The 21,736-nt window shown below is 58.8% G+C and overlaps 1 protein-coding gene across 1 annotated transcript in view; it reads left to right on the top strand.

Annotated features, from left to right (window-relative positions):
- LOC120243457 (transmembrane protein 132D-like) overlaps window positions 1-21,649 on the top strand; it is a 542,185-nt gene extending 520,536 nt beyond the window's left edge. The window contains exons 6-9 of the mRNA XM_039249585.1: window positions 10,852-11,057; window positions 13,185-13,461; window positions 16,339-16,530; window positions 19,120-21,649. Of these exons, the coding sequence (XP_039105516.1) occupies window positions 10,852-11,057; window positions 13,185-13,461; window positions 16,339-16,530; window positions 19,120-20,307 (1,863 nt within the window). The 3' untranslated portion in view covers window positions 20,308-21,649. The remainder of the gene's footprint in view (window positions 1-10,851; window positions 11,058-13,184; window positions 13,462-16,338; window positions 16,531-19,119) is intronic.
- The last annotated feature ends 87 nt before the right edge of the window (window positions 21,650-21,736 follow it).

Raw genomic sequence — 21,736 nt, 5'->3', positions numbered from 1 at the left:
GCCCGGGGACGGACAGCCCAGGGGACTGTGCCTCCTGCGGCGATGCGGATTCCGGCTAGACTCGCGACTTCAGAAATAGCTGCGTCCCCGGTGGGTAAACACAGACGCGCACCCGCCGGCTTGCACACTTTGTGGGTGATGGGCAAAGTTTCCGTAATTCAACCAAGGGTACTGTTCTCCGCCCTGGGCCTCGCTCCAGCTGCAGGGGAGGAGTAAACGGGAGGCCGGCTGCTGGCGGCCCCGCGGGTGGGGCTCTGGGGCCAGGTCTGAGCTCCTGCTCTGCGCCTCTCCGTCTGGCCGTCGTCTCGGGGCCACTTGTGGGGACCACATCCAGGCATCCGCACAGGAAGGGAGCCCTCCTGCTCGGTGACTTGCAGAAGGTGCCTCGGTGGAAGGGGAGGCGCTGGGGCAGGTGCACAGACGGCCTCAAGGGTGGGAGTAGGTGGGACCGCCCGCCAGGGAGTACCGAGTCTCAGCCACAAGTCTCGGAACACCCTGTGCTTCGCAGCCGGAACGACTGGGTGGGGACACCCTGCACGAGGAGCGTGGGGGGAGGGCTCGTCGCCGGGAAGGGCACTGAGTGTGAAGGGCCCATGATGCATGTGGCAACGGGGCCAGTGGTGTGATGACTTAATTCTGTTCTCCGGTGTTGCGAAGTCAGGAGCTGTCCTCCAGAGTGGCCGTGTGTGGTTGGGCAGGTTGCGCACTGCCGGACTCTGGTAGAGGGGTGCCATTCGCTCGGATGCCTCAGCTGGAGGGCAGCTGGCAGGCAGCAGTGACCTGCCTCAGCCTCGGGCATCCTGGGCCAGGGGCCGCCCCGGCCACTCCCCGCGAGTGAGCGTGTTACCGCAGAGAAGCGGGCAGGCATGACTTGCGTGGAGATGGACCGCCTGGCGGTTGCTGTGTGCTGATCACACACAGGGACAGGTCGGGGTGGGAACGGATGAGGAGAGGAGAGCCCTTCGCAGGAAGGCCCGTTCCTGCCGTGCGGAAGAGAAGCATGTGTTGCCTGTGCATCTCCCAGAGGCTTCTTCCTTTCCCTGCGGCAAAGCGGGAGGCCTGCCCGTCACGCGCCCGGGTCCGTGTGATCGCAGCTCACCCTCGCCGACTGTGTCACGCTAGGGCCCGTGATGGTCCCCCGTCCGACAGCCTGTGTCCTCCCTTCGGGGCGCCGGGATCCGGACGGGAGTGCACGCATCGCGGTCACCAAGCGCCCCCAGGACCCAGCAGGAGCCAGGGCCAAGGGTGAGATGCCCGGTCTAGAGCCGTGGTGGCCGCAGGGGCGTGCCTGCCGGGGGGGGGGGGTGCGGTGTGGGAGTGCTGTGCCATTTTGTGCAAAAGTCAGAGGCGCAAAGTGCCCCGTGGCGTCCCGGACAGTCCCGCCCTGCGTCCCTCACAGCACGTGAACGTGCCGCTGGCCTGGGGGAGGCTGCTGTGTGCACACAACACCCCGCTGTTTTCGGGAACGCAGCTTCGGGAAGACGAAGGAGGGCATCCTGTCGCTCTGTAACCTCACCAGGAGCCGCCCGCACCGGGGCCAGTCTCCTCACCCGGCACTGCGCCGGCCTCATGCGGCATCACCTCGGGGCTGGTGTCCTCGAGCCGCTGTGTTTACCGCGGGCCTGTGTGGCGGGGGTGGGGGCCATCGTGACATTTCCTGGTGAGCCGTGCTCAGGACGGTGCTATAGGAACATGTGTCATTTCGCTATAAATTCACGTCTCTTTTACTGTGTATCCAGTTAAGGCGTTATGTTAACCTTAATAAAATATCTTTTTTTTATTATTGTTTTATTTGGAGAGAGAAGGAGAGAGAGAGAGAGCAAGCCAGTGGGGGAGGGGCAGAGAGAGAGAATCCTAAGCAGGCTCCATGCTCAGCACAGAACCCAACAACCCTGGGATCATGACCTGAGCCAAAATAAAAAATCAGACTCTTGGGGCACCTGGGGGGCTCAGTCAGTTAAGCGTCCAACTTCCCCTCAAGCCATAATTTCAGTTTGTGGGTTTGAGCCCTGCGTCGGGCTCTGTGCTGACAGCCTGGAGCCTGTTTCAGATTCTGTGTCTCCCTCTCTCTCTGACCCTCCCCTGCTCACAGTGTCTCTATCTTTCTCTCTCAAAAATAAATATGATATTTTTTAAATTTTTAAAAAATAAAATAAACATTTAAAAAAATTTTTTAACTCAAAAAAGAAAAAAAGAATCAGACTATTAACCGACTGAGCCACCCAGGTGCCCCAGTAAAATGCCTCGTAGGTAGTTTCCGTCATCTGTGGGTCCCATCTCCAGATTTTAAAGGAGGCGTTGCAGAATACTCGTGGAACGATGGAGATACGACGTCTGACAGGGCTGGACCCGTGGGTTTAGGAAACTTGGTGCCGTATTAGAGTGGATGTTAGGACCCCCGAACAGCCCCCTAAGTGGTTCTCACCTCCGTCCACTCAGCTCTCTGGTGTGTCCGCTGTATGCCAGGCACCCTCCCAGGCACCGAGGACGCAGGGATAAGACAAGGTCCCCCCTACCCTGCTGGCTCATCAGGGTGGGTTCCGGGAGGCCGAGGAAAGAGCGCCAGAGCGCCAGCAGTGTGTCCCCCCCACACACACACACACACAGACAGCGGCGGTAACTCGGCAGGACGGGCATTGTCCGTGGAGGGAGGGACAGTGAGCATCTCGGGGCTCCCAGGCAGGAGACAGGACATGAAGGATGCACGTGGCTCTTAAATGCTTCCCCTCAGGCGGGAGCTACATCACTTCCCCTCCAGGCTGGTTGAAGCCGGTGTCGTGGCCAGGCTACACCTGCAGAGGTGGACCGGGCAGGAGTGGGGGAGACAGGAGGAAGAGAAATGGGGTCCGCTTCTGGCGATGCTCGGCCATCTCCCCACCCTGCAGACTTCTTTCAGGAAGGCCCTGGCGGTCAAGTCTTACCGCACCTGCTGAAGGCAACTGCCTCCACCCCATCCATCCCCGAGGGCACAGACAGGAGACAGAATCTGTATCAGTCATTTGAACTGAGGAGATTTATTATCGGGAATTGCTAACTGTGTAAAAAGCCCGTAAGTCCCTACCGAAAGGGGCGATGGAGACCTGGCTGGTACCACGGAGACAGCGTGCCCACAGCAGCCCCCAGCCTGGACGTGCCCGAACAAAGATGGCACCGGAAACATGAACACAGAGAAGATGTCCTCTCCAGCAGGTTGCTGTTGGCTGGCGCTGGTCCATCTAGATCTGAAGGGGGACCTGTGGATGTAGGACCCAGAGCTCTGAGGAGGGGGCTGGTGCCCTCGTGCTGAGGACGTGTGACAAGGTGGCTTCTGTGGGGAAGCTGGGCACAGCAGCCGTGGAGGCTGGGGTGACACCCACGGGTCCCGGGAGGGAGTAGGGCGAGCCCAGTCCCTCCTGCAGCCTGGGAGGCGGAGCCCAAGAGGGCGCAGTGGGGACGTCTGACCTGTGCTCTGCAGGGTCACACCAGAGGCTGGGGGGGGGGGGGTGGGCAGAGCCCCCGGACAGTGACTGCCTTCCACCACGTTTCATGTAGCGCACGCCCAGAGACGTGTCTCCCAGTTGCTTTTCCGCGGAGCTGAACCCACTGTGCGGGGCTCCCGAGCTGCTGCCCCTGATGTGGGAGGGACACAGACTCTGCGCTCTCTGCACTCCCAAGACCTTGGCCTTGGCCTCCCCAAGAGCTCCACGAGCGTGAAGAGAAAACGATGCTGGGGCCCTGAAGGAGGCGTGCGTCAGCCTCATCCTCACTCCCGCTGCTCCTTCTGTGCCGAGAGCGTCTTGTGACCCAGGAGAGACGGAAGAAAGAGATCCACACGTGGTACTTTCCAGAAGTGGCTTCTTGTTTCCGAGGACGGTGAGAAGTTATTTAAGGGAAGGCTTAGCACCGGGGGAAACAAGATTCAACAGCTGCAGAAGGGAAGTCAGTCCTCGTAGCGAAAGATGCTCTTCCCAAGGGATCCAGCTTTCCCTCCGTATCTGTGTGTGTCTGTGTGTGTGTGTGCGTGTGTGCGTGTGCGCGCATGCACAATTAACAGGGCGCTGTTTCCCCAGCTGCCCCAGGAGGGGATGCACGAGGGTCTCCGCGTGTGTGACCCCTGCTGTCCCGCCGTGTGGGGCGGGACAGGAGACCACGTGAGCCTGGGGCAGGGGCCACATGCTGGAGGCTCTGAGGACAGAGACAAGGTGGCATTCGCCAAGTGCGTTACCCCTTCTGACCCGGGAAACACTGCAGGTGGGCGTGTGGGCTTGTGTGAACGTGTTTTGTTTGGATTTTAAAATAACAGAGCTTCCCGGGAACTTAAATTTAGGGTTTTGGAGGGAAGAATACGCCGTCGCATATCGAGGGTTCCGAAGATGCTAGAATTTCCGAGTGCCGGTGTCGTAAATAAGAGCCACTCCGATGCTCCTCCGGAAAGGGCTCTCGCTCTGCCCACGTCCTCCAGCGCTGAGCTCCGCGGGTCCCTCGGTTCCCAGCTGGGCCCTGCTGACCACGAAGACGGGGACACGGGGCCCTGGCTGCTTTTTCCCGCACAGGGCTCCTCTCCTGGGCAGCCGGCCTTGGTCCCCGGGCCCTCGGTGCAGCCCGGTCTGCATCTGCCCTTCCTGAACCCCCCCTGCTTCCTCCATGGACACCGCTGCCTGGTAGACCCTTCTGTCCCGGGACCCGCTCCCCAGAGAGTTCCGCGGCCACACGCATGGTACAGCGAGAAGAGGGCCCGACGGCCTGCACACAGATCCCAGCACTCGCCCAAAACTGGTCACCTGATGGCGCGGGGTCTCGGTTTCCTCCTCTGCACAGGGGACATCGTGGGAGTTCCGACCGTGCCGGGTGACTGTCAGGAGGTGACAAGTGCCTGCGTGGAAGCCCTTGGGAAGGAGCGGGTGGAGTGGTCTTCCACCGCGGCCGTGTGCAGCCCCTCCCAAGACCCGCCGTGCAGCATCTCCACTGAGGCCATGTGGATCCGGTCTGGGCTGCATCAGTCCACTCGGGCCGCCGTAACAAGAAACCCCAGCCAGGGTTTAACAGTAAACGTTTATTTTCCTATGATTCTGGGGCTGGAAGTGCAAGGTCAGGGCTCCTGCGGGGCCGGTTTCTCCTGAAGCCACTGTCCTTGCAGACGGCCACCTCCTCCCTGTGTCCACACTTGGTCTGAGCACCTTTGGGTCTCTGGGTGTCTTCCTGTCTCCCCCAAAGGCTGTATTTTGACACCATCCCCTCTTCCAAGGTCCTGTCTGCGCATATGGTCACAGTCTGAGGTCCTGAGGGGCAGGTATTCACAGAGGACTTGGGGGGAGCGCAGGTGAGCCCCTAACAGCCCTTACTCCCTCTGCACACCAAGCCTCTCCCTCCTCCTCCGTGTGTTTATAGGAAACTCGCTCGTCCTTTGGCAGAAGCCTGTCTGCTTTGCATCAGCAGACACGAGCGAGGTCGGCGCCTCCCAGCACAGGAAGGTGGGGAAAGTTCTCTGCGGATCCGTTAGCCCAGTGTCACACGTCCCTCTGGCTACGGAGCCCTGTGCCTCAGCTTCTCATCTGGCACATGGGGTAATAGCACCTACCCATAGACTTATTTTGCAGATCACGTAGAATAAGGTATTAGATACTCCACATAGGCGCCTTGTGTTTAGCAAACACTCAGGAAATATTAGCTGCTTTTCTTGTTACGATTATTGGTGGTATCATTTTAGTTCAGGGTAAAGACAAATCTCAAAAAAGGTAATACATAGCTTGAGAATTGAATGCGAATGTCCCCGTAGGCAGTTTATTTTTGCCAAATCTGGGGGTGGGGGTGGGCAGAATTTTAACATCCTTACCTCTAGCTCTTGGGGGAAAAAAAAGGAAAGAGAAAAAATATCAGAAGAACATAAATTTTACCATGAATGTTGGTGATATTTAAATAAGATTTAAATTCGTACAGCATCCAAACAGAAAAGAGGAATGGCGTTAAATTCACAGAAGAGACGGACTGTGCCCGACGGAGTCGGAATTGTTAGCTACACCCCCCTCGTGGTGGCAGGGCGCCGCGGGCTGGGCGTGGGCTCTGAAGGAGGCTCTTGAGCCTCACCAGGTCATCCCCTCAAACCTTCAGCGCTGTGCAGGGTGGTTCAGAAGGAACGGGCGGGTCTTGTCCGCCCACGTGGACCGAGCCATGTGTCCGTTCATCTGGCGATGGCCAGGGAGATGGAGGAGAGGAGGCCCACGGACTGGAGGGCGCGTTCTTCTGGGACCACGGGGTGTGGGCGGACCCAGGCGGGCCCTGGAGGGGTGAGGCTGGTGTCTTCCCAGCTCAGGCTCGGCCCGGCCGCAGGCCAGGCTCCCTGGAGATTAGGGTGTGCCAGCGCCTCGTGCGGGAGGCTCAGTAAGAAAACCCCGGAAGTAAGGCCTGTAAGGAGGCGGGGGTGGGGTCAGAGCCGGGGCAGCCTCAAGCAGGTGCAGGGTAGTTTCCTGTGGACGCTCTGACCAGTGACCATGAACTTGCTGTCTCACAGCAGGAGCTGTCCTCACGGTTCTGGAGGCCAGAGGCCTGGATCACGGCCCCTCGGGGGCTCCGGGGCGGCCTCTGCTCCTGGCGCTCCAGGCAGCCGGCCCCCACGCACACGTGGCCGCGTCCCTGCTGTGCGTGCCCAGCCACACGTGGCCTCCTCCTCTCTGCCTGTGCCAAGTCCTCCTCTGTTTCTCCCTTATAAGGACATTGCATTTGCAGCCTACCCCAAACCCAGGATAATCTCATCTCAGAATCCTTACCTGAATCACGTCTGCCCTGCGAACCTCCTTCCCGCTCCCCCTCCCTCTCCCTGGGCTGTTTCTACACCCCCTTTCTGCCTACTCTGCATGGGCTGGATGGCACTTAGAAGCCACCAGGATGGGGAGAGCCAGCAAGGGGGAAGCCCCCAGCCTTGCAGCTCAAGCTGACGCATGGGCACTCCCCCAAATGTCCCTGACACCCCAGGCTGGAGGCTGCTCCCCATGCGAGAATGGCAACAAGTAGGGCCCGGTGATACCACAGTCCCCAAGCCATGAGACTGTGAGCATCAGTAGCCTCTGTGGGTGTCACACCCCCAAAGGCCCCAGCACCTAGGCTCCAGAAACCCAATATATTTATTTTAAGTTTATTTATTTATTTTGATAGAAAGACAGCGTGAGCATGGGAGGGGCAGGGAGAGAGAGAGGGAGAGAGTCCCCAGCAGGCTGTGCACTGCCGTCACAGAGCCTGATGCAGGCCTCGAACTCATGAACCTGAGCTGATATCAAGGGTAGGATGCTTAACCAACTGAGTCCCCCAGGCACCTCGGAAACCCCTTTCATTTACCACCAGAACCTTTCCCCTGTGAGATCTCACTCTACTCTACTTGACCCCCCTCCCCCCACCCCCCAAACCCTCCTCCAGGGTGAACCCTGTGAGGCTGTGGGTCACTCCTGCCTAATCTTTAGTTTCCTTCCTCTGCATGGTTACCGTCACTAGAAAGCCATTAGCATGGGGGAGGGGGGGCCTAAGGAAAGACGCGTGTTTATAGCCAAGACCTCTGGCCCCCCCTGCAGACCCCGCTTACATTGCTGGCTCATCTTGTGTTTTCGAGAATAGGATCTTCCCAGATGCCGCCTCATGATCTCATCTGCCTTCGTGCATCATCACCCCTCCCCAGCCCACTGACCCGTCCATTTGCTGTATTCGTTCTCACTAACGTGGTCATCGGGACATGTCTGCGCCTGGTGTCACGGTGGCGGTAGCGTGGCTGAAGTGAAGGAATGAACCGGGGAGGTCGGCGGCTCCACACGGGACAGCTGTGCGTCGGGGGCTGTCCCAGGCGCTCGGGGACGCAGGCCGCTGGGCTCCCAGGCTGGAGTCACCACAGAGACGGTCCCTCACGGGGAATTCGGTGCTCCCACGGGGCGACATGTCGCGCCTGCTCACGGCTCACTGTCAAGGTAGTTCCGCCCCTGTCCTACACATGGACTAGCCCTCTGTGTGCCCGAAGGGGGGCCACACGCTGCCAGCAAGCCGTGTGCTCACCGCCTCCCTGCCGACTGTGGCGTGCATGGGAGCCAGAGGGCTGTGGGGGCGGAGACTCAGTCAGTCAGACGTGTTTCATGTTTGTGTTACTTACCATAAACACTTCACGCTTGCACACACACATGCACATGTATACATGTGCATGCACACACCCGCACATGTACACAAACCTTATACATGCACCCACACGTGTGCACACACATGTATGTCCACAAGTGCATGTGTGCGCGCGCGCACATGCACACTCACAATGCATATACACAAGCACACACGTGTGCACACACAAGTACATGCACACGTGCACATTCATACAGTACAGATATGTGCACACATGTACACATGCACACATAGGCACACAACATGCATGCACAGATGCACACACGTATGTGATACCCAGCACATGTGTGCACAGGCACACAACATGTACATGCGGGCACACATGCACGCACGTGTATAATGCGCACACATGTGCATGGGCACACACACGTGCATACCTCTGTCTCAGCCCCCACACGAGTATTGCACTTCCCTCCCCAGATGAGGCTGCCTCCACCCCTCCTCTAAGAACTGCTGCTTTGGTGTTAAGTCCTGCCTTCCGGGCCCCCCAGTGTCTGGCTCCCCCTTTTCTTAGTGCTTTAAGGAATAAACACTGAATTCCAAAACAAAACATTATACACCCTACCTTCCTCCCTTCTCCTTCCTTCCTCTCTCCCTCTCGCTCCTCCCCTACCTCTCCTCTCTCTCTTTGTCCCCCTCCCTCCCTATGCCTCCCCCCAGTCAGCTCATCTGTGACAATTCAGCCCAATTTTCTGGAAGACATGAAAGAGAAAAAGCCTGAGATTACAGGCCAGCGGCAAGGAGAGCTGTGGCCAGGCCACGATGGTGACAAAGCCACCAAGCTGCTCCCTTCGGCCTTTCAATCAGATTTAAGTACTTTTGCTATTGGCAGAGATTTAGGGTGACAGCCTCCTCTGACTCGTAAACGGGCCTGGGTCCACGTTTCCCTTCAGAGCTATTGATCATCTGCAGCCACGGAAGCTCTCAGCGCCCCTTGGTGCGTTTGCACCCCCAGTGCCTCACCACGGAGATGAAAGGGGCCTTCGCTGGAAATGCTTTTTATGATGTTCAAACAACCTGATAATTTCTGCTTTGCTTTCCTCACACCCTCCGAGTGCTGGAGGGAGGTGTGTACCCTTTACAGATCCAGCTGCAAGGTGCATTCGGGCAGAGATGCTGCACTTGCAGGAGGAGGCAGCAGTGCTGCGGGGAGGGGGGTCCAGGCTGTGCTGTCCAGCCGCGTGTCCCCGGGAAGCATTCCCAAACATCCAGGAGCCTCAGGCTAGTCATCTGTGGAAACAAGGACAGTGACCCCACACCCCCTGCTTCCTGGGTTGTTGTGCTGCTGAGACCACACATGCCAGGCTCCCCTGCAGGCCCAGGGGAACACATGTTAAGTGCTCAGTAAATGTGGGTGCCCCCTCCACGCCCACCCCAGGCTGTGTCCGTGTCCGGGACACACCAGCCCACAACTGGAGGCTGCACACAACACGTTCTGGAGGGCAGGCTTCCCGAAACAGTTTTGCCAGCTGGGGGACCAGGTTTCGGCAGGCCGCACGCCCTCCTGAGGTTCCAGGGCGTGTTCCCTGCCTTCTCGAGCTTCGGAGGGGGGGCCTCCATCCTGTCCTAAGTCATCAGAGCCAGCAGCGTGGCGTCTTGCTTCAGTGGCACACGGTCTTCTGACACCACAGCTGCCGATCTCCTGCGTCCCTCTTGAGAGGGCGCTCAGGTCACAATCGGGGCGCACCGGGACAACCCACGATAATCTGCCCATCTCAACATCCTTAACTGAACCACCTCTGCAAAGTCCCCTTTTGCCACAAACAGTAACACTGACACGCTTGTGGAATTTAGGACCTGGCATCTTTGGGGCCATGCATCAGCCTAGCACACGTACCCAGTTCGTGTTCAGGATGTGAAGAAACGTCCCCGGAGGGCTGGAAAACAAAGACAAGCAGTTGGGGTCCCTTCCCTAAACTTGGTTCTTCTCTCAGATGGCTGCTGGGAGGAGCAGTGAGCACGTGAACTGCAGAGCACCCCCCAGGGTCCAGCCGCAGCCCTGCGCCTTCCGAGGGGAGTGCCCAGTGTCGGGCTGCTCCGAGGAAGGCAGGCGCTGACATGTGCCTGTGTCTCCCGGTCGGGAAATTCGGAGACACAGAGCCTGGGACATGGTCCGTCCCCAGGGAGTGGCTCCAGGAGGCAGAGTGAGGGATTAGAGGCAGGATGGGGTGCACGGAGGGAAGAGACGTCAGCAAGGGGTAGCAACCCTGCTGGGCAAGTGGGGGAGAAACCCTCCTGAGACTCAGTGAGGAACCACGAAGAGTATGGATCGCTTCCGCCCCCGCAGCCAGAGGGGAAGTTGTCCTGAGAAATCCATACAGGAGTGAAGGGGCATAGGACGCACAGATGAAGGAAGCTGAGCAGGGTAGTTTCAGTGAAATCTGGCCTCAGCCTGACCCCTGGAGGCACTGTGTGGCTGTGTGCACAGTGTGTCCTTCAGCAGGCAAACCAGGGGGTCAGTAGGCCAGGAGGAGGGTGAGCAGCACGCGGCACCCAGGTGACTGAGGGCATGGCTCCCGGCACCTAATGTGAGAAGAGGTGCAGCCGGAGAGGTAGGTCAGCAGCGCGCCGGTGGTGCCCGGGGTCTGTGTGCGAACCAGTAGGGCTCACCCCTCAGAGAGTGAGGGCACTCCCCTCACCTCCTCCGCCTTCTCCGCTGTTCCGTTGGTGATGGGATGCCGGGAGAACTCACCCGCCTCCCACCCCTCTCTCTTGTCTTCACAGGTGTCTGACCGCTGTGACTACGTCTTTGTCAACGGGAAGGAAATGAAAGGCAAGGTGAACGTGGTGGTGAACTTCACCTACCAGCACCTGAGCAGCCCTCTGGAGATGACGGTGTGGGTGCCCCGGCTCCCGCTGCAGATCGAGGTCTCAGACACCGAGCTCAACCAGATCAAGGGCTGGAGGGTGCCCATCGTCTCCAACAAAAGGTAGATGTGTTAGTCAAGACTCCATATTGGAGACCGTGCCAAATATGCCTCGGCTAAAACTGGAAATTTACAGGGTAGCTAATTTCAGGCATGAGTGGATCCAGGGATTCAAATGGTGCCTTAAGGATGGAATTTCTCCCCACTTCTCAGTCTGGTTTGCTTTGTGTTGGCTCCATCTCTGCCAGGCTTTTCTCATGAGCCTCCAGGCTCACACCCCATCGGCAGAGGGTGTGTCCTTCTCCTTCCCGAGGGCTCCAGCAGAAGTCCTGGAGTTAAATAAGCCTCGTGTGGGCTGTGTGCCGTCCCTGATCCAGTCACCGTAGCGAGGACATAGAACACACTGGTGAGGTTTCATCCACAATCCCCTGGAAGAAGAGGTCAACCCCGCCTGAGCCAATGGGCTGATTCCAGAAGGAGGGGACCTGGGAGCAGATTCCGGCTGACCTGGGCAGCCTCCCTGTGCCCCCTGCCCAGAAGCTCTCAGATTGCTTGGTCCTGGGGAGATGAAGTCAAAGCCTTTGACCTATGTGCCTGGCCCTTGGCGCTGATGGTGCCTGATAGAGTGACAGGTCTTCTTCTTTTTTTTTTTTTTAAGTTTATTTATTTGGGGGGTTGGGTATGGAGGAGGAGGAGAGAGGGAGAGATAAATCCCAAGCAGGCTCTGCGCTCAGCACACTGAGCACAGAGCCCAACATGAGGCTCAGTCCTACAACTGTGAGATCATGACCTGAGCTGAAATCAAGAGTCAGATTCATCGCCGACTCAGCCACCCAGGCGCCCCAGTGACAGGTCTCCTGTGACTACACCGGGTACCAGGTACTAAGAGTTGCTCTTTGTTCAGGGACTTTATCATCTCAGAGAAACCCGTGCCCAAGCACTTGCATGCCGGTGACCTACAGAAAGTCAGAAGTGAGCATACGCAGAATCAGAGAAGGAAGCACTCCCGATGTGGGTGCTCTGCGGGGGAGGGACTGGCACTCGCGTGAGGGACGACGTTTGTTTACGTCCCTGCCCTCGGAGCTCCAGCCATGGTAGTCCTTGCTCCCCTGGGCAAGGGGGCGGCTTGGAGAATGCAGGCTGGGGGTCCCATGCATGGTTGGAAGATGGTCTCAGCAGCGACCCTCTCCTTAGTGGCCGGGGTCTCTGAGGCTGAAGCGGCTGGGCGGGGTTAGGAGGGGTTCCTGAGGCTGCGAGGGCCGGCGGCTGCCGGGAGGGCTCACCCGAGGGCGGGCTGAGTCTGATCTTGGCACATCACAGCGGGTCACGGCTGTCCTGCTCAGAGCGGGGCTCTTGCTGAGGTGAGACCACAGTACGGCAGAAAGAATGGGCGAGGTAGACGGCGTCAGACACGAGGGGAGCAGCTAACATCTGTCCCTGAGCCAATCTGTGGCGGCTCTTTCTACCCTTAACTGCCACATGACCTTTCCTTGAGCTCAACGTTGACCTCCTTTCGTGCTGGTTTTAGGGCCATTCCCGCCATTCGCAGCCTTGTCATGAGAGACCCATCGCCACACAACTTAATGGCCCATCCCCAAACTTAGTGGCCTAGAGGAAACACGTGTGACCTCACCCTGTCTCTGGATCGGCATTCCAGGCCTGGCTGAGCTGGGTCTCCCACAGGCTGTCTGGTCAGCTGGAGCTCGTGTGGGGAAGGCTCTGTGTCCAAGCCCACGTGGCTGGCGGCCGGCCCAGGCTGTGGAATGGAGGCCCCGATTCCTCGCTCGTTGTTATCCAGCACGTGGCTGGCTCCATGGGGTGGCTCACATGGCAGCTTGCTTCAGAAGAGCAGGCCAGAGAACCAAAGAAGGGTGCCAAGCAAGACACGTGTCACGGTCTCTTACACCCTAATCTTGGAAGTGACTTCCACCGCCATTGGCTGTGGTCTTGCACTGGAGGAGGGTTACCAGGTGCAGCTCACACTCAAAGGGAAGGGGCTTCCACCAAGCGCATTCCCGGAGGTGGAGGTCCCCGGGGACCTTAGGAGTGCCTTCTGTCAGGACTCGTACGTGGGCAGGTATCTGAGTGTCACCCGTGTACCTGCGGGGCTGGGCTCACTGCCCACTCGCCTTTGCAGCCCCTGCCGTCGGCCCAGATCACGACCCGTTAACCTGAACTGACCCTTGACAGGCCGGCTGGGGACAGCGAGGAAGAGGAGGAGGAAGAGAGGAGAGCGGGCCGCGGATGCACGCTCCAGTACCAGCATGCCATGGTGCGGGTCCTGACGCAGTTTGTGGCCGAGGCGGCGGACCGCGGGGGGCACCTGGCCCACCTGCTGGGCTCGGACTGGCAGGTGGACATCACGGAGCTGGTGCACAACTTCATGCAGGTGGAGGAGCCCCGGATCGCCAGGCTGCAGGGAGGGCAGGTCCTGATTGGCCAGGAGCTCGGCATGACCACCATCCAGGTGAGGCCAGGACCCGCCGCACCCCTGCCCCTTCTCTGCCCAGACGAGAACGGTTGGTCATTGCCCGGGACAACATCCGTTTCTAGAGGGAAAGGAAATGTCCCTCGAATAACGATGTGACCGGAATCCGGAGGTTCCCCTCCGTACGGCCTGCATTTGGCAGACACTGGACGGCTCCTCTGGTCGGTCATGTTCAAAACCCCTGTACGCTGTCTGTCTCTACGTCATGGCGGGTGTACTGTCCTGGGGAGAAGGCTCCTGGCCTGAGCCGGCCTCAGGGGAACCGTGGGCATGGCCAGCGCTCTCGCTGACCATCGTCACGTGTAACGACCTTCCATCCCTCCGTGATGCTGTGATGTGTCAACTCCCACCCCCGGCTGGATGGAAACTGGGCTTCTCAGAAACGTGCTGAGGAGAGGACCAAAGTTATTATGCCCCCACCTGGGGGCATCCACAGCCGGGAATGATGGGAGGGGGCCAGGGTACGACAAGGGGATTCTTATTTATTTATTTTGAGAGAGAGACCGCGGAGAAGAGGCAGAGAGACAGGCAGAGAAAGAACCCCAAGCAGGCTCCATGCTGTCAGCGCAGAGCCCAATGTGGGGGCTTGATCCCACGGACTGTGAGGTCGTGACCTGAGCTGAAATAAAGGGTTGGATGTCTAACCGCCTGAGCCCCCCAGATGTTTATGCAACATGGGGTTTCGAAGCAAACGCTCCCCCAGAACGCTGTTCCAGGCGGTCCCTTGGGGTTAGCCGTCTGCCTCCGGTCTGAGGACAAACACGATTCGTCCGTGGCTGCCCCCACGTGGCACGTGGCTCCTAGCCAGTCCGTGGGGTTTCTGACACAGCTGTGCGTGAGGACGACTTGTCAGGGAAGCATTGGATTATCCGAGCTTTCAAGCGTATCCCTTCTGGGAAAATTGGCTGGTATTTAAAAGAGATCATTTTACTCAAGGAAGAAAACGAATGGGCTTGAAGTGACTCGGGGGTCACATGCTCCAGTGATCTCTAAGACCTGGAAAGGTGACAGTGAGCAAAGGAGGCCGGGCGTGAGCTGAAAGGCAGCTCCTGACTTGGGCCCCAAGGGCTGGGACACCATAGGGGCCGGTGAGGACTGTGGTGAGGGCCAGGCTGCTGCTCACATCCTAAAGCTGCCGGCAAAAACACGGGTCTAGGACGGCCGGAGATGGCAGCCTTTCCAGAAAAGCGAGAAATCTTTTTGTTGGGAATCCTCTGTTTCAGGGGTGGCCATTAATTCCACTTTAAAGTTTTATTTATGTCAAACAAAACATACCTGCCCCGTAGACAAGAGCTCAGAGCCTCCACAACTGGCTTTTCATTGAAAGATCTAAACCGAAGATCTAACTCCCTGGAATCTGTCCACGGGCTAAACTAATGCCTGGAGACTGGACGCCGAGGGGCATTAACCACTCCCCCTAAACGGTAGCGGGAGCCCAAGGGGACGGCATTGTGCCCACAGATCAGGCACTGCGGAGGGGGACACGGGCCAGGCTGCCACGTACTAAACGTGGAGGCCGTCCCGGTGGGGCAGCCGGTGCTCAGCCCCTTCTGTATTCCCACCGAGCCCTCCCCTGCTATAAATTCGCTTGTCCACTTTCTTCTGGGGACTCGTTTGTCGTGCTGACTGCCACTCACGTTGTCCTAACCAGACCCGGAGACGGAAGGTGAGACACGCGGGCGAGGGGCCCTGGGGAAGACTGCCGTGTTGACCCTCATCTTCATGAGTATCAGCAGCAACATGCACAGAAACGTGCCAGGAGAGCAGGTTACAGGGAGCTGGGAGCCGTGTCGCCCGGGAGGCACAGGGCTCGGGGGAGCACCCAAAGGCAACTCTGGGAGCCTGGGTGAGGGCTGAATGAGAGAGGGGGTCCCACAGATGTCCTGAAAACACAGGATTTCCTCTGCGGGGTCTAAACCCAGCATAAGCTTCACTTCCGGGGCGCCACAGGCATCCAGACGAGAGAGGGGACTTTGTGGGGTTCAGAGCAGGGGTGGAGACTCGCAGCCCAGTGTGGGGGGGGGCGCAGGCTGACGCCGCAGGTGCTCGGTGCCCTCTGAGGTCTGGAGCGCGAATCGCCATGACACATGACGCAGGTGGACCTGTGCGCCCCAGCCCCCCCTTCTTCCTCTCTCTCAGTCGCGCGTGGGTTATCACGTGTGTGAGAGATGCACGTAAACACGCAACTAGCATATCGAAACCATTTTCCCTGGATGCTGCGAAGTTTCTGAAACAGATCATTTAAGCAAAATAAATACTTTTAAATAAAACATGCACTCCATGTTGGAAAAGGCGATCCCCACTGAAGAAGAATCCGAGAGTCGGTGCTCAGTGAATATGTGTGTTGTTTCCCCGAGGGTCATGGCGGCGGTGCCTGGTGGGCGCTGGGGCTTCTTTGTGCGTTGTGGCTGGGGCGCCGGGTGCTACCCCATCCGCTGCCAGACACCACTTTCCTGTTGCTTTAAAAACGCATTGTACTTGGGGCACCTGGGGGCTCCGTCGGTTAAGTGTCTGACTTCAGCTCAGGTCATGATCTCACGGTTCGTGGGTTCGAGACCCGTGTCGGGCTCTGTGCTGACAGCTCAGAGCCTGGAGCTGCTTCGGACTCTGTGTCTCCCTTTCTCTCTGCCCCTCCCCTGCTCATGCTGTCTCTCTCTCTCTCTCAAAAATAAATATTTAAAAAATGCATTATATTTTCAAAAGCGCACTATGACTTTTGGAAGGAGACATCAGTGGGAAAGGCGCAATTCTGTTCGCTCCGGCTCACCGGCCATCCGCACGCGCACCCTTTACGCCAGGGCAGGGGTTTCTGGGACCACAGAAAACGTCTCCTTCTGTGTCGGTTCTGCCTTTCAGATCCTGTCGCCTCTGTCGGACGCCATCTTGGCGGAAAAGACCATCACGGTGCTGGATGACAAGGTGACCATCACAGACCTCGGGGTCCAGCTGGTGACAGGGCTGTCACTGTCCCTGCAGCTCAGCCCGGGGAGCAACAGAGCCATCTTCGCCACTGCAGTGGCTCAGGACCTTCTGCAGAGACCCCGGCAGGTGTGGGGGCGGGGCTGGGGTCACGCGGCGGCAGGCGGGTCACCGGCAGGGGTGGCTGTCCGCCGGCCGGCACTGGGGTAGCCGTGACCCCGGGGGGCACCCGCGGCCTGCCGCCGAGTCCCTGCGAGGAGGATGGAGCGGCGGGTCTGGGGCGGGTCTGGGGCGGGTCTGGGGCGGGGGAGGTTGCTTTCACCAGGTTTATCATCCGGCTTGGGGCAGAAGTGAGGACCCCGTGGCCATGTCAGTCGGCACCTTGCGTCTCTGTGTCTGCAGCCAGTGTGCGTGTGTGTGTTGGTGGTGTGTGTGTCCGCGTGTGTGGGTGGACCGTGCGGTGTGTTGCGTGTTGACTCCGTGGTTTCCAGACAAAGGGCGCTGCACGTGAGAAGCCGGCAGTTGTCACACGTGCTCCCCCCTCGTTCGAGGGGGGCGGACGCGGAGGCCCCGGAGAGCCACGCGCGGCAGCGGGACCGCGGTCTCCGGCCGGCCGGCCGCTCTGTGCCCGGCGAAGCGGGCTGCCCTCTGGCAGGGCCCCCGGGAGCCCACCCGTGCAGGGGAGCCCCTGGCAGCCTCCCAGCCGAGCGGACCCGGCCGCGCAGCACAGCCTTCCCGCCGCTGCGCCTTCACCGCAGTTGCGCCTGCAGCGTCTGGATTAGAAAACACTTGCAAGGACATGATTCCAGGAGCGGAGGTGAATTGTCGCCAGTGTTCCTTTTCCTCAGGGCGGGATGCCCGCCAGGACACAGGCGCAGCTCACACGGGAGAGGTGTCCGCGGCTGCTTTCCGTCTTCTCGGGGTGATAAAACCAGGTGACCCGCAGTTAGGAGCTAAGGAAGCAGTGAGATGCGGTTAGAACTGAGCCGCAGAGCTAACCCACTTCCGACTTGCAGAGCTGAGCAGGGGCCCCTGAGGTTTGCTCCGTCTGTGGTTTGCATGGCCCTCGTCCTCGCGTGCACCTGACTCTGACGTTTCAGTGGCACAAAATCCAATGGCATTTGAGTTTCCTGCTACGACGTCGTGGCAGATTGGAAGGACCTGGCGAATCCGTGTCCCGTCCAGGGGCCTCTGCGCTGTGTTGCCAGCGTTGCGCACCGAGCAGCTGGTCTAGGCTGATGCCTACCAGTAGCGGTATTTAGTGGCTGAGCTGAAGGGGCTAAAGCCACGAGTCACATTGGAGGAGACTCCCTTCCTAATTCCAGAGACTGAGCAGCACCAGCGCAGAACTGGCTTCTGTCACGGTCAGGGGCTCTTTGCTTGCGAGAAAGTGAAATCCGCTCAGGCGAGCTTGAGAAAATGAGGGACCTGTTACCAGGTCTGGGGGCTCTCAGACCCCAGCTGTAGGAGCTCAGAGGAGACAGAATTTCAGCAGTCTCCCTTGTGCAGGGAGCAGTCACTCCCTCCCTTGTGACTTCCTTGCAGTCTGTTTCTTTTTCTTTTCCCGGAAATAAGTGCTGTCCCCAAACATTTGCTTGTCCCCGATCCATTGTGGTTGCCGCGTGGTGGGCTTCATTCCCCAGATTTGTGAGCCCCCACACATCCTCCCACAGCTAAGGCCCAATCTCATGTGTCTTGTTTCAAGTTTGACAGAGAGAGATGCCCATCGGCTCAGAGCTCCGCCGGCCGCCTCGTCCCTGGTCCAGCCCACTGTGGCTGGGTGTACAGGATCCTGTGCCTTCCGGGCATGGGGTGGGGCAGGAGCTCCGAGATCTGGGCGGGGTGGGGAGGGTAAGCAATGGGCCCACCAGTTCGTTGTCAAGCACTGTGCTTGACATCTCCACTCCCACTAAATCGGAGATGACTTCCCCCCCTGCGGTCGGCCTGGTCCTCCTAGACCCAAGGAAAGTTGGTCTAAAGCAACAAAGTAAGAAGGCAAGAGATTGAGATGCATACAGACCTTGGCCTTGGCCACCCTTTGGCCTCCCCGTCTCCCCTGCTGGTTGAGGGGGGAGTGGCTGGCAGAGAAAGACAAGCAGATAGAGTATGTCTCTCTGGCTGCTTTGACTCCTGGTGTCCAAGGCAACACTGTGTCCATAAATGCATATAAAGCTAATCCTGTAGACCCAGGTGAGGCGGGACCGAAGCCCACACTCCTCTGCGTGTCTCTGTCCAGATCAGGGGCTTTAATCTGTGTCGTGAGTAATGAGCAGAGACTCGGTATTAGAGCAACTTAAAAACATAACGCAAAAAATATTTTCCATGTAAACGTGTAGCACTTGCAAATGACCCCACTGACCAGGAATATCCTTTGACATGCAATTTATGTTTGCATAGAAGTAGATCTTGCACTGTCTCAAAAACCCGTCTTTCCCCCAACACCTCAGGGGGGAAAGCGGACCTGATTGTGGGGTGTTTATTACAGGCCCTGGTTCATTGTCATTTCAGTCTGGTGGTTGTTGGCTTCCAGTTTTGCATCTTCCTAAGAGTCGGTTTTCTTCCATGACTTCCGTGCGTCTTGTCTCTTATTTCTGTGCTGCTTCAAAGGTTTTCCTTTGTTCGTGTCATATTATTTTGGCCACAGGATGTCTGCTTCACAAAGACTTGGTGTTCGCTGAGCTCTGGGGCCCGTGTTGATTGGTGTATTTTATTCAACAGGAGGCAGCCATCAGTTGCTGGGTCCAATTCAGTGATGGCTCCATCACCCCCTTGGATATCTACGATGGGAAAGACTTCTCCTTGATGACCACGTCCCTGGATGAGAAGGTCGTCTCCATCCACCAAGACCCCAAAGCCAAGTGGCCTGTCATTGCTGCCGAAACTGAAGGACAGGGTGCTCTGATCAAGGTCGAGATGGTTATTAGCGAATCGTGCCAGAAATCGAAGCGGAAGAGTGTGCTGGCTGTGGGGACGGCCAACATCAAAGTTAAATTTGGCCTTGGCCAAAGTGACGCCAACCCCAACACCAGTGACAGTAGACACACGGGGGCAGGGGTTCACCTAGAAAATAATGTCGGTGACAGGAGACCCAAAAAACCCTTGCAAGAGTGGGGGGCTCAGGGGGGACAGTACTACAGCAGTTCTTCCATGGGCCTCATGGAGGGAAGAGGGTCCACGACAGAGAGGTCAACCTTCCAGAGAAAGAAGAGCCAGGAAGGCCTCTTGGATGATGACCGCCATCTGCAGACCATCCCCACCGACTTCACCAGCTTCCCAACCCAGGGGGGCCTGCCCAGAAGCAACGGGGGCGTGGATGAGAACGGCCTCACGCAGGCATCCAAAGGGCTGAGCGACTTGGAGATCGGCATGTACGCCCTGTTGGGCGTCTTCTGCCTGGCCATCCTGGTCTTCCTAATAAACTGTGTGGCCTTTGCGTTGAAGTACAGGCACAAACAGGTTCCCTTCGAAGAGCAAGAAGGTATGAGTCACCCCCATGACTGGGTCGGGCTGAGCCACCGGTCAGAACTGTTGGAGAATCACATTACCTTCGCATCCTCCCAAGAGGAGCAGATCACCGCCATCGACAGGGGCATGGATTTCGAAGAGAGTAAGTATCTCCTCAGCACAGACTCCCAGAAGAGCATCAACGGGCAGCTGTTCAAGTGTTCGGGACCCGCACTTGCTGACGGGAAGGATCAGAAGTGTGAGCCCCCAACGTCCCCTACCTCAAAAAGGAAAAGAGTCAAATTTACCACCTTCACCACCATCCCCTCGGATGAAGGACGCCCCGCCGTGAACTCCATACCGACCAGTGGTGAGGACAGGGACTGGGTCTGCCAGGGTCTGGACCCCGGGGAAAGCAGACAGCCACACCGCTACGTGGAAAGGTTACGTGAGAGCGTGTGAGCCGGGGCGCTCACAGACATCAGCTCTCACTCACCTCCCAGCCTTTAATTTGGGGATGCGTGGCGAGGGCGCCCCCAGGAAAGGGGTGTAATGACGGGACTCGGTGAGGTCGCCCATACCCTCAGAGGCCCGGGAAGCACCCCTGGCTCGCCCGGGGAGGCCCCGCATCAGGATCCGTGCACGTGGTCCACCAGACAGTGTCTTGGTCAATGTCAACAGGCTTGTCGTGCGTGGCGGGATTTTTAAAACTTGCAAGAAAACGGAGTTCTGAGTCACTGAGCTTCCGAAAGTTTCTGGGAATGAACAGTCCCTTCTGCCCATCACCCTCTTTCTCTCTTTAATCAAAGCAGTTTGGAGGCGGTGAATCCATGTGGCTCTGGTGCGCGACCGCGCGGACTGTGGAAGTCGACCGAGACTCAGCTGAAGCCTGAGAGCGTGGCTGGGAGGCAGCGGGTCGCTGGAGTCTGTGCGCACAGCCGGTCGCACGCGCGCGGGGCCGGGGGCAGAGGCCAGGGCCCAGGCCGCTCCTGGGAGGCGAAGAACAGACCACGGCGCTGCTGACGGGGACCGAAAGGGGCAAGTGGGCAGAGAGGCCACAAATGCATCTCTAACTAGAGGCAGAGGACAAACCTCAGGCACCCCTTCCTGCGTAAGCCAGGGTACGGGGCAGAGAAGCCAATCTGGTTCCAAACCCAGACTCCCTGGGACGAGTTCGCTGTTAGAGTCTGCGCCCCCGCCTGCCCCGCCGCCCTCTGAAAGCCGCTGGTCACCTGTGGGCAGTGCGGGCCTTTCCAGCTCATGGAGTCCTTCCTTCCCCGTGGCCTGTGTGTCCGCTCCAGGGGACACTCTGCAAGTGGCCCCGCCAGGCGACTGTCACGTGTCCTTCCTCGAAGAGGCGGGTCTCTGAGGCCAAGCCGTTCTCACGGTGAACCCAACTCCAAGGGACACTCGCTCCCCTGCTCCTCCGGGAAGAAGGGAGAGCCGTGTGGTGACGGCCCCATGGACGGCCACACTGGGCCTCCGTCCATGGCGACAGAGACACATGTGGGCGTCCGTGCGGGCTGTGGGGCCGGGAGAGCCGTGTCCACGCTTGGGGTGCAGACGGGGCCCCCTCGGTCCTGAGAGGTCTGTCACCGCCTGAATCAGAAGGGATGTCTCCGTCCCCCGGGTGCGAAGGCTAAGAACAGAGATGGGGGAGGTGAGCGGCTTCCTGCCCCGGCTCTGGCTCCCGCCACGGCCGGGAAGGGGCGGGAGAGAGATGGGCACACAGAGGCCCGGGCTCTCTGGGTTCTTCCCTCTCCTCTGCAGCTCCTGTGTCTGCGTCTCCCTGACCCCGTCCCTCTGCGTCTCCCCCTCCCTCTCTCCCCCTCCTCCCCTTCCCCCTCCCTCTCCCTCTTCTCCCCCTTCCTTTCCCCTCCTCACCCCTCCT

The sequence above is a fragment of the Hyaena hyaena genome, unplaced genomic scaffold, assembly GCF_003009895.1.
Source record: "Hyaena hyaena isolate Hyena2069 unplaced genomic scaffold, ASM300989v1 scaffold_343, whole genome shotgun sequence".
NCBI lineage: Eukaryota > Metazoa > Chordata > Mammalia > Carnivora > Hyaenidae > Hyaena > Hyaena hyaena.
This window is presented reverse-complemented; position numbering and strand designations above follow the sequence as displayed.